This window comes from Lepisosteus platostomus, chromosome 28 (genome assembly GCF_059453375.1).
Source record: "Lepisosteus platostomus isolate fLepPlt1 chromosome 28, fLepPlt1.hap1, whole genome shotgun sequence".
NCBI lineage: Eukaryota > Metazoa > Chordata > Actinopteri > Semionotiformes > Lepisosteidae > Lepisosteus > Lepisosteus platostomus.
In genome coordinates, this window is record NC_142638.1 from 6241654 (window position 1) to 6256864 (window position 15211).

Genomic DNA, 15211 nt, shown 5'->3' on the forward strand with positions numbered 1-15211 from the left:
TGAAAAGGCTGAAATCCTGTTTTTGTTTTTCCCCCTTTGTTTCTAAAGTTTTAAGGCCTTACTGTTTGTGAAAGAGACCTAAGTCAACCCTTTACGTGGTTTTTGTGTGGGTTACCATGTTTTCCATGTTGGTGTGGGTTTCCTCTGGGTGCTCTGCTTTCCTCCCAAAACCCAGAGACACAGGTTAAAATGACCTTCTGGGAAAGTTGGCCGTGGTTGGAGTGTGTGTGCCCTTGATGGACTGTCCAGGGTGTGTCCTGCCTTGTGTCCATTGCTTGCTGGTAGGGGCTCCAGCTCCCCCATGACCCTGAACTGGAAGAGCTGGTTAGAAAATGGCTGGATGTTGTACAGGCTGTGGGTTTAAATCCCTTCATTGCAGGACTGTAAATTAATAAACAACAAGACTACTTTTCTTTTAAAGTTTAATTTCACATGTAATAACTATGTACAGAACAGAGAATAAAAAACTTCTTCATATATAGTATATATTGTACATTGGCAAAGTGTGCCATACAAATATAGGATTTTTCATATAATATACATTAAGTCCCAGTATTTACATTTAATTTACAGAATAAATAGGGGCTGTTGAAGAGGCGGGAGGTGGAAGTCTTCAGGCAGGTGGTGCTTGGCATTTCCAGTTCTCAGGTTCAGGACGGTATACAAACTCTTTCCTTGTAGAAAACAGAGAAAGAATAAATTATCAAGGGCATTTTACAGAGGTTTTTTTCAGCCAGGCAGTTAAATAATTAAAGAAGAATAAAACAGGCAGATTGCAAAAGTTTATATCTAAGCGGAAACCCACACATATTTATAATGTTTGATGGCCAAGTTTTTCATTTTTGCCTTTGTTTTGAGAAGCCGTGACTCTGTTTTCATGGAGTGGGTGTTGCTTAGAAATGCTGTCAGGCCTAGAGCTTTTTTGATCACTGATCAAGAGGTGCTGTTTTTAAGGCGGGGTGCCCCCCCTGTGAACTCAACCAGAACGACCTCCTATTGTTTGTCACTTCTGTGGCAAGATTTCTGAAGACTGTCAACCCTTCAGAGAGTCAAGACGACCTGGAATCTGTGGCTGTCCTGAGATCGGTCAAGTTCTTGTGCTAGAGGAGATGTTAGAAGCAGAGCCCATGTACTGTGAGCACTCTGGTGGATATCTGTAGCTTTTTTGTTTTGACTGTGCTCTAGTGTGGTAAAATGCGACGGAGACGGCCTTAAGGATCAGACAAGAGGTTTTCAGCTGTAGTTTTAGCAAAGAGCTGCTGACACAGTTCCTGTTGCCGAGAGCGGCGTGCCTGGAAATAGGAGACTCCGCGGCTCTTACTCTCGCCTGGCGTTCGCAGCTGCTTGGCGGCACAGCAGCCCCTCGTCGCACGGGCAGATCTGGTTGATGCTGAACGCCAGCCCGCCGTCCGGCACGAAGCAGCTGGCCCCGAGCGGCAGGCGGCGCTTGCAGATGCTCTCGCCGTGGTGCCGCGCGCAGCACATGGAGCTGCCGCAGTCCCGGTCCAGCTTGCACCGCGCGCCTGGGCAGAGGGGGGGGGGGGGAGAGAACAGGGCATCTCAGTGACACACCTACACTGGGCCTCTCCAGCAGCAACACAGAGGAACACTCTGCCCAGGAGACGGTGCTCTCTGAAGTTACCATCATCACCGCTCACAAAGTAGAAGAGCGTTCTGGAATGCTTAAACATTTCTGTCTTCCTTGTTTTTGTTCGGCCTCTCACGTAGAAAAGCAATGTGTTTGTACATCCTCTAGGCTAGGTAAAGGCAGCACTGAGCCTCTTTCCCCTAGTTGGTCTTGGTACTAAAAATAATATTCACATCTGTGTGTTGTATGTACTTTGCTATGCAAGAGGTAACTTTAAAACATGTTTTTTGTGTGTAGCTGAAAAACACTGTTAAAGCATTTCAAATTAAAAAATGGATTGCTTTTTCTCCTTTTACTCTGCAGTGGCTTCCCACTGATGGGCTGACTGCTTGCTGCCGACGACAGAGGAGTGTTTTCCCCGAGAGAGCGAAGCCTGACACAGTCGGCCGTCGTACCTTCTTGGCCCTCTGGGACGCTGCGGTGGCACTTTCCGAACATGCAGCTCAGGCCGCGGAGACACTGGGCGTCCCTCCTGCAGTACTGGCCAGCGTGCTTCAGGGGGACACACAGGCCGAAGTGCCGGTCACAGGAGAACCCCCTCCCACAGGTCCGGTCATGATCACACACCGCCTGAGAGAGACACACATCGACCTGGTCAGCAGGCACTGTGCTGCACTTACACAAACACTGTCCCCTCAGAGAGGGTCATCACTCTTTACGTAAAAGCTCTTAAGGTTTCGTGAAGTTCCACTGTAGGACTTTGGATTGTGACGTTGCGTTGATTTGAGGAAGAGTGAGGATTCAGGAGGGTTATATCGGCACCTCAGTCCCTATCTCATTTCCTATTGCTTGAGGGAATTTAGATTTTATTTATCTAAATAAATTTAGAATTTAATTATCCAAAGTTAATCGGGTAATTGATAGCAATTCCAGTGCATGCTGTTTTGAGATCATGGGAATTTGCCAAAAAAGTAAGCTTGTATCAGACATAGATGAAGACTTCAATTTATATAGAAGTAGAGTAACTCTTTAAACTCTAAATGCCTTTAAAGATGTCTTTGTATCTATGTTGAAGAGCTGGTAACAGAGTTGTCAGTGAAGCCTGAGGCATTGTAGCAAATAGTGCACTCAGCACTCAAACCATTGAAAGAGATATATAATAGGAAGAGATGAGAGCCCCTTGGGAGCACTTTTGCAAATGAACCATTAAACTTAGAATCATGAAATATGTTTTGTTGTGCTAAGGAATGAGGCTTTTGGCTAACAAGAGTGATCTGGAACGTACTTCTATAGATAACCTTAACTGTCTTTGGCACACAGACTGCTGTTTATCTGCAGCTGTTGTATTTCAATTTGCTACCAGGCAAAACAAATAACTTTGTTAATTGGTTGCTCCCTGGGAGAGCGGGATAAGCAAACAGCCTCTTGTGCTTCACCAAACATCAACATTTGACTGGAGGTTCATATTCACAAAGCCTTCATACAAAAAAGTTTGAGGAATGTTTTGAACTTTATTCATTAGGGGAAGCAAGCCTTGTGGTGTAGGGGCAGATTTAGCCAGATTTAGTGCATTTTAATTTACTGTCCTGTGTCTGTTATTGAGTCGCTTGTGAGCTGTAATTCAGATACTTGCAATACATTTTCTCAAATATAGACATTCATTTAGAAAAAGAATGCAATAACTACAAAAAACATACAAGTGCTGCTGGATTAATGAAAATACTGTGAGTTTTGTTCAGAAAATTGACAAAGACGTGTAAATAACAGTAGAGAGCTGGAAGGCTGAGAGATGCAGCTGAAATAACCAGGCAAAGTGAAGCAGACAGACTCACCGTTGAGCTTCTGGCGCTGGAGGAGGGAGTAGTGTCTTGAGGGACAAGTGCTCCTTCTTGAGGGGGGCTGTAGGGGATCGACAGCATCCAGGCCCAGATGTGGCCCCTTACTGAAGGCAAGGTGAGACAGACAGCCGCCAGGCAGATGTGCAGTGTCCCAGGAACGCGGCACATTTCCAGACTCCGGAAGCAACCCTTCGCAGTGACACAAAGAGTTAGAGAATATCTGCGGGATTTCTATCCCGGTAAAGCAAAATAAGATGAAGGAGGAAGAATGTGAGAGCTAAGATCCCAACTGGTGCTGAGGAATTCCTCTCACGCAGCTCAGTAGCCTTTGGCTGGCAGACCAAAGAACACTGGCTTATATAGACCGATCTGCCCTTTCTCTATCTCACGACAGTGTTTGTCTAAGGCACAGGGTAGGAGGGAACAATTAGTTGTTAATGGATTAGCTTAATTGCCTGTACCACCTCCTGGAAACGATGAGCAAAATTATCAGCAGGGGCTGGGGGGGGTTGGCAACATGCAGACAGCAGGGCACACAATAGACAAGACATGGACCACATGGGCTCATCTCAGTGGGGCTGCTGGGAAACGAACGCGGTTTGGAAAGAGTTTGGACAAAGCAGACAAAAGACGCCTGTTTCAATCTGCTAACCCCAGGGCCTGCGTTGTTGACCCTGTCCTCTCCAAAAAATAAACTGCCTTGGACCTCAAGCTGAGAGCAATTTACAAAAGTGCCTGCGTCAGGCCCAGATTCTCATTAAATGCAATTTTCAGTGATAGTAATTAACTTCCTGTGAATGCAGGAGGGCGACACTATGCTACGACTTCTCTGTCTTGTGTAATTGGAATGATTTGAAATCTGCAATTTTCCCATTCAAAGAAGAACCTTTCACAGAACAATTTAAAATGTTACTTGGACTGAATTTGTTCTGTTTCACCTTAGTGCAGCATTCTATTCTGATTACTTTTTCTAATTGCATCTCTGCTTCATTTGAATTGGCATGCAGAAGCTCATTTATTTAATTATCCAGTTTTGTCTAATTGATAGAAGCATTTACAGTGTGGCCTAGGCCAATGTTTTCAGAAACAAGAAAAAATAAAGACAAGAAAAAATCAAAAACATCCAGATAATGAACAATAACATGCAATATTAACGTCGTGATCACTTGTTCCCCTTACAGTGCACAACAGAAAAGAGAATAGATTAAATGAAATCCAGAATAGATTAAATGAAGACCAGGCTGTGTAAATCTGATAGTGTCATTCTCTCGCTCACAGGCTGTGACAGGAGGCCACATACTGCGTAGTCTCCTCTATGCACCATGTCTTTGCTTAGCATCATATTTACCTACATCAAGTCTGGGAAGGCAATGCATTAAGGGATATAGTTTTCGAATTTTGTGAAAACTACTTGTCGCATCCTTTGTGAATCACATCTCACAGTGTAGCAGAAAGTGTAGCTCTGTGTGTTTGTCACCTCTGTCTCTCAGCTGGTCAACCACGTCTGCCCCTGGTGTCACTCAGCTTCTAGAGCCAGTCTGAGGTCACTGAGCCTGTTCTTCACCAGGGTCTGTCTCTCTTTATATATATGTAGACATTGTCATCAGTATGATAGCAAAGAAATATAATGGGCAATAAGCATTGTTACAAGAACTGAGCATCGCTGGACCACATGAGTACCAGAGAAGATCCCAAGAGACAAGAAATACCCTAGAAGACGTTGGAAAACTCTGGATATGGACAGTTGAAAACAGACCATCATGGAAAACATGTGGGGAAGCCCATCATCCTGAATTAATGTGTTAAATGTGATGCATTTATTTTGGTATAGAACTCTGGGCTACTGCGAATAAGTAGAGCAGAGGGGAAAAAGTATGCAGCCGCTGTTGTTGTGCTTGCTTTGCTTTATTTAGCAGTGCACATGTCTCCTGGGACAGGAGGGTGAACCACTGCTGCAGCAGGCAAGCAGTCTCCTTAGTTTACAAGGCCCTGGGCTCTGTCAGAAGCATGCTTATCTCTGGCCTCCAATCAGCCCTCTCTTAACTCTCCTTCAACATACAGCTCGTAGTGCACACTTCTCCCTTAATTAAAACTAAAAAGCACAAAAGCGAAATGCCAGCCCCAATGCAGGGGCGAGGCTTATGTTACTGGATGTAATGCAGTTATCTGTGAACCTTAATAGCCTTTATTACATCCTGTCATTGTGACGGTGAATGACAGGCAAGTGCATTATGAACCGATCAGAAATTGCTGTGATTTAGGAGGCAATAGCTGATCTACACATGCTGGAGAGAGAAACGGTTTCAAACCAAAAATGACAGTAACATTTTTTTTTTTGACACAGTCAGATTGCACCAAGTCCTTTTTGTCAATACAACAGTGCTGATTCCTTTTTCAGTTGTTAGAGTAATAGAAATTTGAGAATATGAGGTACAGTAGGGACCATTGAATTGTTTTGATATTTTCTTGTTGCATGTGCTATAATATGCATTGTGCATGAATGAACTATAATCTATCTGTTAACATCTTAAAAGACAGCTCAAAAGGTCACCAATTGGGGGTTAGAGCAAACTATGTCGCGTTATTTAATCAGGTTAATCAAAAGAGAACAGACATCCTTCACAACAACAACATGGAGTGTATAATTTATATAACAGGGCACTTTAATGGAGCAATGTCAGTGAATTACAGTATCTTGCTCCAGAGTACAAGAGCAGCATTCCATGGGACTTTGTGTAAATCCTGATGATTATGCCACAGTTCATAAGCCAATTTTATATGTCCTGAACTCTGTCTCCTAAAGTGCTGCAACACAGCACGGATTGCTAAAATTTCTGCTATAATAATAATTGCAAAAAAGTGTACCGGGAGTCCAGATTAATGTTGGACCATTGACATAGGATTTAATTTACAGGAGGTATGCAATATCTGTGTCATTTCCTGCCCTACAACTTTAACAACTTTTAACTTTTAACTTCTAAAAAACAAATCAAGTCAAATCAAAGTTAATAGTTATAATAGAAATAGCAACAATTAAGAAAGCAAGTTAAAAAGAAAGACACCCATGTAATTGAACAGCTACCTATATTTTTCTTGTCTCATTTTCTTGTCTCAGGCAAATTAGAAATTGAAAGAACTTGATATTGGCAGAATTCTGAATGGGGCGGCTTTTGACTTAATGTTCCATAAGTTGACATGTATTTATTTATTGTTATTCCTTGAGGTACCATTGAGTTATTTTCCCACCCTTCTGTCCCCTGCTTCAGACTCTTCCAAGTTGGGGCTCCAGTTACAGACGAGAGGATCACAAACCACCACCTTGAGTATGATACATGTGAGTAATGTGAGTCTTCTCCCTAGACACATTAGTATTGTGCATTAGTACATTTCTTCCTTTCAACTCTCTTGTAAAATTTATGACGATTGCTCTTAAGAACACACCATAGCCCTGAAAGGTGCTTATTGTAGCTTATTTGTATGCTTCCTTCCAATCAAATGATAGGAATATAGTTTTTTACAGTATATGGAGAAAAAATCAGACCTCTATTGGGTCTGTGGGTGATATTATCTCTGTGATAATATGTTCATCAATACAATGCTTCTAAGGGTTTTTTTTGTTCTTGCAGCTTGTTAGTTGTTCAGTAGTACTGTCAAAATAGCAAAAATAATTTACATGGCATTTGTTTATACATCTCACATCTGTTACTAAAGAAAAAAAACCCTTGAAATCGACAGGATATTTAAACTTAGCATTGTATAAAAAAATGTTTGCTTGAGTTTGTTTAATCACGTACATAATGTCTAATAAAACTAATAAAACTCCAGGTGCTAAACTTCAGTATCAGGGTTCAGTGTTAGTTACAGAGCAGATGTTCATTTCTTCAGAGATTATTCTCCTAGCTTTAGACATGCGTTGAAAATGGTCACAAACATGGTATTTAATATTAACAATGCAATATGTAAAAAAAAAAAACATATTTCTGAACTCCAGCCAATCCCCCCCAAAAACACAAATTGTGACTAATAAGTATAAAGTTGCATGGCATGGTGGCACAGTGGTTAGCAATTCCTGACCTGGGGTGCTATCTGTGGAGTTTGGGACTGGCATTCCATCCATGATGTCCCCTGTCTTTGGCCTGATGCTCGCCAGGATAGGCTCTAGCTTCTCTGTGACTCTGAATCCTGGAAACAGTGGTTAGAATATGGCTGGATGAATGGAAGAATAAAATTTAAATAATTCAGATACGTTTTATTTAAAAAAAAAACAGGTTTAGTTTTATGCAGTGCTGAAATATCACATGATTGATGTACAGTTTGTGTCTGTGTGCATCCCACCCTGTCCCCGTGTGGGATTGAAACAGGCCCAAAGGACACGTGCTGGACTGAAGGGGGGCTCAACAGAGGCCAGGAGGAGCTGGTGAACGGAGCGTGGGGGAGAGCGGGATGGAGCCGTGCCCGGGGTCTGCCAGGATAACTCACACTGGCAGCACCCACCTCTGTAGAGCTGAGCGGAGACTGCCTGCAACACGTCAGGCTGTCGGTGAGCTTTTTGTGCAAAAACAGGCAGAAATATCTCCATAGGTTTCTCGAGAGCCACTCTTGTAAAGACTTCAGAAAGGTAACAAGCAAGAGGAAGCCATTCGGCCTCTCTTCCATGTCATTTTTCCAGTGGCTTGCTGGTCCAAAAAAGCTCAATAAGGCCTTTGTTAAGGATTCGAGTGGATCATGTTCCAAAGTACAACTGCTAGTGTGCCCCACACTGCCATGCTGTGATACAGCCAGTTGGAAAGAGAATAGGTCATTTGTCTGTTTCTGTCCGTGTGGCATGAAACTGTAAATTTATTCACGTTCAGTGAATGAAAATGGCAGAATAAACAACCTTCTTAACATCGTTTTGTGGGATGTTAACTAAATTTCTTTCTGACCTTTGTTTTCAGTCACACTATAGTAATTTCTTAACTGTTTCTAACACAGTATTCGAGCCAGCCTAAAATAAAATCAGAGAGCACCCCCAATGCAGGGAAAATATTCTCTTCCATATGAAGTTTCAATAAAGTAAAAATAGTCTGGTGCTTTCTGTTGAAAAGGTGCCGACATTAACAGGGACCCTTTGTGCCTGTTTGTGACGATTAGTCTCAAAGCAATTAAACTGGAGTGGATAACATCTCCAAAGCCCTCCTCAGCCATTCACCTCTGAGAGCGTCTTGTGTATGCGCTGCTAATGCAGGGACACAGAATATTGTTCTCAGAGTATAAACAAGTCGCATTGCCATTGTTTCTGTGGCTTCATTTAAGATGCAATTAAATCTTTTATCAATTAAGATCACACTACAGATAATGGGTGAGACAGTGATTTAATGTTCTGGGTAGACTGGTTCTTACCCCCTCCATTCCAGCCCCTGTGCTGATTCTCTTATTAAAGGAGCGTCCCAGATAAGAGGTTATTTGGGACTTTAAATTGAAAGTAGATGAAGTGAGACTTTCAAACTGTGATAAGTTCTACAACCTTTGCATCAAGACTCTGAGGTACTAAAATTGTCCTTGCTTGTTTGTGCACTAAAGCATCGCTGTCCTTTCAGGTTGCATTGCTGCCAGGGAGCAGGTCATTATAATTGGTAAACCAACATATGATCCACTGAAAGATATAGTACTAAAAGATATTACATTCTGTTTAAATGACTTAAACAGAAACACATTTAATTATTTTCTGACCTCTGTCCTTTTCCTTTCTTGCTAAGAACTTCATGGCATTAGCGCCTACATTGATAAGACAGAAATATGCTTCTTTAACAGATTCACAAGGAGTATAGGAGTGGGGTTTGACCTGACTGTGCTCCTTTTGATATAATTTACACTGCCATTGAAGACAAGAGTTTAGCAATAGCCACACATTATTAAATCTGTGCAGAACTGAAAGGAATGAGCCAGGCAGTGATGGAAATTGATAAATTAAAAGATTTGATAGACTGTGGGGGTGGGGGGTGTGCATTTGATTTGCCATTGTGTTTGTGTTGTGTGTTTTGCACTTCCAGGTGTGTGAGTGTGCTGTGAATGAATTGCCATATTGCTCCTAGCGCCTGGTCTCCTGGCTGCCCAGGCCTGACCTCTAATGAGCCGTGAATGGATTGTTGTTTGCAGAAGGGTTCTCCTTAATGTTATCAGGCAACAGGGCTGCAGACTGGGCTTGTAACACAAACGCAAACACAATGGAATTACAGCCCGTTTTACAACAGACTCTTTCCCCATTACAGCAGCTCTTCACTCAATCCCATTAGAGAGACAGGGCCCATGCTGCTGAGCTAATCGCTGTTAATAAGCTTCTTAATGAATTTACTTGTGAATGAATCCTCTTAAGTTTTTTGGCGCTTGGTAGGAAAACTCATTGCATCACGAATGGAAATTCTAAGAAATAGGTTTGGTAGTAATACTTGAAAACACCTCTGTACACACACACACTGGAAAAGAACATGAGACTTAATATGGTAAAACTGTGTGCAGAATTCAATGCATTTTTTGTATGAATCAGCTCGATGCTGTGATAAGATCGCTTTGATGGGTGTGGCTGACTCAGGTGGGCCCTAAAAATGCCATAATGACTGTAATTGTAAACTTTACAATGTTGCCTTCTTCAAACATTGGAGAGGTGATTTATTAATGTGGAGATGGTCTGAATGGGGACGTCAGCATAAATTCTGCAAAGGAACAGGCAGAAGTTAATTCTTTAAGAGTTTGAATTACAAAGAAAAAATAGATGGGGTTCGACAGGGCTAGACAGAGGAGTTTATTTGCCATGTGGACATACACAATGGGGTTCTTACTCGCTCCGATGTCTCAGGACATGCACAGTACAACAGATAAGACCATACAATATAGACAGTACATTACAAAGAATAAATAATAAATAGTGACAGTATGTACTGACAATAAACATACAGAGCCATAAATACAAACAGAATAATAAATATGTAGTAGAAAGTACAGTAAAAGTGCCCAGTGCAACAGTGAGTTGAATTGTGAGGCATTGCAGTTCACTTTGTGCAGTGCTGTAGGGTAGAAGCTGTTCTTAAGTGTAGTAGTCCATTGAGCCTTCTTTAGGTGCAGTTATTTCTTTTTCAGGTGTGATATATTAATTTTTTACTGTAACAGGTTTCATGAGATATTTTATGTCTAATGTATTGCATTTGCAATAGTGTACACTATGCACGTGCGACAAAATAAGAGATACTGGCTCTTATTCTGTCGCATGTGCATAGTGTGCACATATTTATTATTCTGTATTTCTGTGGAAACAGTTCTGTACTTCGTCTGTGCTTCATGTTTTGAAACAAGGTGTTTGGGCGGCAACAGGGGTTTCCCAGCTCAAGTCTGGATGAATATTGTTTTCCGTCGACACAGTAACATGGCAGTTCGCACTGCTGACTCACGGTTTGTTTAGAGGGTCTGACTGCAGCCGGGAGTGCCTGTCTCTATGGTACTTGCGTTTTCTCCTTGTGTTTCCAAGGGTTTTCTCAGGGTTCTCCAGTTACCTCCTAAAGACTGGCAACTCAGGCTTTTTCCTCTCTTGGGAGGGTTCACATAATGCCAGCTTACACAACATAGAGGAATAAAAACCGAATGAGTACAACAGGCCATATGACCTCTTCTCATTGGGAGCCTTTTCTGATGGTCTCCAGTGGTTGGTACCGCTAATTCCTGTTCAGCTAAATCTGAAAGTCTTATGGCAGGCCTGGTGCATTTTCTTTACTGCCCTGACTTGATAACAGACCCTGCCCAGAAAACCTTTCTGAAAGCCTGTTTTGGGTAACTTCACCAAGTTACAGCATGCTACAGCATGAAGCTGTAGCCTTGAAAACGTTTTTTTTTCAGGTTTATCTGGGATTGTATGGAAATTTGCTTTCCCTTTCTATAAAACCTCCGTCGGCATAAATTGCATTTTTGAAGTTACCATTTCCTAAGCACATCTTGATGTTGTACTGTTGTTGTCTAAGAACTGTGATGATGTTAATTCTGCTCTGTAAAAAAAAAGAATTGAATAGAGCTTTCAAGTACCACTGGTGGAAATCCTTTTGAAGAGCCTGATGCCTTCAGAGAAAAATTTGCCTGTATTGAGACTTAATGTCATTCATTAGTGACAGTGTAGAACTGACACTTATTTTTTTTCATCAAAAGGATTAACAACTTTTTCAGAGGGATCGCTCTTCTTGTACATAAGCATATCTGTCTGAAGTGCTCCTTCCAAAGTGTCTGAATTATTTTCTCTGAGAAAGTATATACTTACCCAGTTTGCATTTGTATTTTAATTGCAGTTGAAGTAAAAATTAAAAATCATGAGGGGGCACCCGGATTTGAACCGGGGACCTCTTGATCTGCAGTCAAATGCTCTACCCCTGAGCTATACCCCCATCTGCTGATACTGTGTCCTCCCAGCTCTAGTTATTGTGATGGTTCACAGCTGGGCTGAGCTGCTCTGAATAGCTGCCCCTCCCAGACCAGTCCCAGCTGACCAGCAGGATTGTTTGCCTTCCACTCAGGGGAGAAAAACACAGACTGCCCTGACAGCCTGACAAAGACATGCATAATTAGAAAAGCTTGTGAGGAAGAGTCTGGCTCGCGGAATGGAAGCTGGTCCCAGAAAGTGCATTGCTTGTTTCTTTCCCAGGCTGAGGAGCAGGTCCAGCCCAGACTGGGGGAGCTGAATCTCTGCCAGACCTCAGTTTTCCATACAAACATTATTTCCTCTGATGGATCTTCTTCCTGGCTTACTCAGCTTATGCGCTGTTTTTCACTTATCTTAAACATGAATAGTGAAATATTTTTTGGTGTGAATTTTCACACTGGTTTTCTGTGCTGTAGAATTAGTGGAGGGTTAAGGTATGAAAGAGCAGTGGAAGAATGCGGTATTTTTAAAGGCATACCAGGAGTAGCTGTTAACAACAATCGAGATAGGTATCTGTTGCAAGATATGCTATAGAGGGCTTGAGAGATGACTGAGGATTGAGAAGTCACAAGGGTGTCTTACAGAGAGGGAGACTCTCTGTAAGTCTCTCCATTTCAACTGTATCATTGAATTTGAAAGATGAGATGTGATGCTGACACTGTGTACACAGCGTGGTGCCGCTAGATTGATAGAGATAAAGGGCTGGCTCTTGGTTGTGGAGAGATGCGCTGAGGGAGATAGGCTCTGTCAGTGAAGGATGCAGACTGAGAGACCGCTATGTTTGTGTAACAAACTGGGGGTGAGTGTGGTCTGTTTTCAGTTTGAAAGACAGTTTTGGCTCCGGCGTTTTCTTGCAAAGACTATACATGTAATTGAATGTAGCCCCAATCTGAGTGGAAAATACAGTACAATCTAATTGTATCTCGCAACGCAATGAACATTTGCAGATGGGGTTTTTCTGTTAAGTCGTCCTATAACGATAATAGTAGTAATAAGTGAAATAAAAGCAGGGGAGCAAAAGTTTATAGTTATCCTGGCTCTGCATCAATGTTTATCCAGCTGTGCTGTTGGTACGGTGTTTGGAAAGCAGAGAGCCTCCTCACAGCACAATTTACCCCTGAGACATGCTCTGCTGTGCCAGACAGAGGGCTCTTTTAGGGTTTTGTATCAGTGTGTACTCTTATTTTCCTGTTCTTATTTTGTTATGTGTCCCCCTGAAATGCTTGGTCAGTTTTTCTTAGTTTCGCTATTAGTGCATATGTTTATTTTCTTATTTGTCATGGAACCTCTTATGCACATTCAACTCTCTTGGCTTTTGATTGTATTTTCTGCTGAAGTTTTGTTTGCCATCTAAACTTATTTTACCAGGAAAAATAACTCATTAAATGAACAGCTACTCCAAGCTGATTTCGGGGAAGAGTGGAAAGGAATCAGTTTAGTGGGGCACCATTTTCAGAGGTCATGCAGAAGATTAGTATGATTTCCATTCATTACAGACAGTACTTGTCGTTGCTGGGGGACAGGGTTCAATCCATGATCTGTGGTACTATCTTTGTAGCAGTTGTATGTAATCTCCATGTTCATGTGGGTTTTCTCCCACAGTCCAAAGACATGCTGGTGGGTTAATTGGCTTCTTTGGGAAGCTGGCCCTGGCGTGAGTGTGTGGCTGTATCTGCCCTGTAATGTGCTGGTGTCCTGTCCATAGTGTATCCTGCCTTGTGCCTGTTGCTTTCCAGGATAGGCTCCAGCTCCCCTCGAAACTGGGTGAAACAGTGAGAAAATGTATGAGTTTTTTGTCAGGAGCTGTTATTTCCTGTAATAGTTTATTAGTGCACCAAACTGCAATTTAAGCACAAAGGACCAAGAGCTGGTAAAGAAACATAATGGTTTCGTAAGAGAAATGGGAAACCAAGTAAAAACATAAGGATTTGATCTTTTTTAGTATTAATGATGAAATGCACTTAGAGACCACAAGGGGGCAGGAAAAGTATTTTCCAGCATCTTGACACACATACAGTGACAAGAAGCACAGAAATTGAGGCCACGGAAATATGTCCAGTTTCAAAAACCTCAAAGGAACTACAGGAAATGGATACATAGGCTGACCTTTCTGGTTTTGTATGTCAAATCTATAGCAGCAAGTTTCAGAGGTGTTAGAAAGAGCTTGAGGAAATCATTATATACTACTGCAAGTCATTGTGGGGCGTCTTAAAGCTCAGTAATTGCTTGGAAGCTGTCCTGTAGTACATCTGATTAAGTTCACAGGGATAAAAACTAAGGAGGGGTTTGTGCTTTTTTGTAGCGTTGATCTGCCTTAAATAGATAGTAATGACATCTCAGAGTAAGTTCTTTCAGCTACTTGCTAGGATAAATCTCAACAAGCTCTGAAAGAACAGTAATATAGATTAATCCTTATTATTTAATATGTTTAATGTTTTTCAGATGTTTGTTTTGCTTGACATGGAATAACAATGCTGTGTGGTGCATTCTTATGTGAGAATGAATTACAAGTAATGTGGGAATTATATTTGATGTATTTTACCTGATACAAGCCATCAAACACAAATGTGATGTGTAATATACAGTGAATATAACTACATTACTCACATTACTTTTACATCAACTTTTTCAGTTGACATATTCACTACTCCAGACAGATGAGAATAGAAAGAAGCAGTATAAATTTGTAGATATGTATTTGTATCTGTCATCATTGTGTAGGTATTAGTTTGACCAGCGAACAGCTGCTGTGGCAATTGCAGAACAAACACTTCTTGGGCTTATAGTGTCTAATCCTGTTCATGGTTATATCCTGTTATGGGTGGAGTTAATTGTGTTGCAATTGAACACCTTTGTGTCAATATATGTGTGGTAGATTTTTAATTACCTGCGCAACATCAGGGGCACAGAAGAATGTTTTTCTTTTTTTCCATTGAAGGCTGAATTAAACGAAAGCACACCTGGACCTTTCAGGTGCGGTTTATTTTCCCAAGACAAGTCTAAATTCCAACCTTACGATATTCTTTCTCGTGAAGTTCTCGTGATCCTCATTGTAAAGAACTTAATTTTTCAATTGCCACGTTGACATATCGCCACTAGGGAAACCCCCAGGAGGAAAACTGCCAAGTTGACTACATTGCGCTGTTGCTCCTGTTGTTGCCAGCTGGCCTACATCAATCTTTCAGGAGGCAAACAAAGGGGTCAGACAGGACAGTGGAACCTCAGGACTCCTAATGATATCCAGCCTCTTCCTGCTCCACAGTCAGCAAATCCTATTGGAAAAGTGAGGTGACATTTCGTATCGGGGACTGAAAATAGAAAACATACTCCATTCCACAGTCCTGAGAT

General features: G+C 41.8%; 2 protein-coding genes and 1 non-coding gene across 7 annotated transcripts in view; 1 reads left to right on the forward strand and 2 right to left on the reverse strand.

The window, feature by feature from the left end:
- Nucleotides 1-459: 459 nt before the first annotated feature.
- Nucleotides 460-3581, reverse strand: LOC148638688 (dickkopf-related protein 1-like). Its single transcript, XM_088622704.1, has 4 exons — nt 3421-3581; nt 2044-2218; nt 1322-1523; nt 460-674 (listed from the first exon to the last, which is right to left on the reverse strand). The coding sequence occupies exons 1-4, from the start codon at nt 3505-3507 to the stop codon at nt 614-616; spliced, it is 525 nt and encodes a 174-aa protein (XP_088478830.1). The 5' UTR covers nt 3508-3581; the 3' UTR covers nt 460-613.
- plxdc1 (plexin domain containing 1) overlaps nt 2056-15211 on the forward strand; it is a 67819-nt gene continuing 54663 nt past the window's right edge. For 3 of the 5 annotated variants that reach the window (XM_088622700.1, XM_088622699.1, XM_088622702.1), the window contains exons 1-3: nt 2056-2195; nt 6693-6760; nt 7788-7966. Coding sequence is in view for 2 of the 5 variants with exons in the window: in XM_088622699.1 (XP_088478825.1) it covers nt 7870-7966 (97 nt within the window). In the remaining 3 variants the exon portion in view is untranslated. The remainder of the gene's footprint in view (nt 2196-6692; nt 6761-7787; nt 7967-15211) is intronic. The other 2 variants (XM_088622701.1, XM_088622703.1) reach the window with 2 other exon arrangements.
- trnac-gca (transfer RNA cysteine (anticodon GCA)) lies at nt 11757-11828 on the reverse strand. The gene has a single exon. It is a non-coding gene; the product is annotated as a tRNA-Cys (tRNA).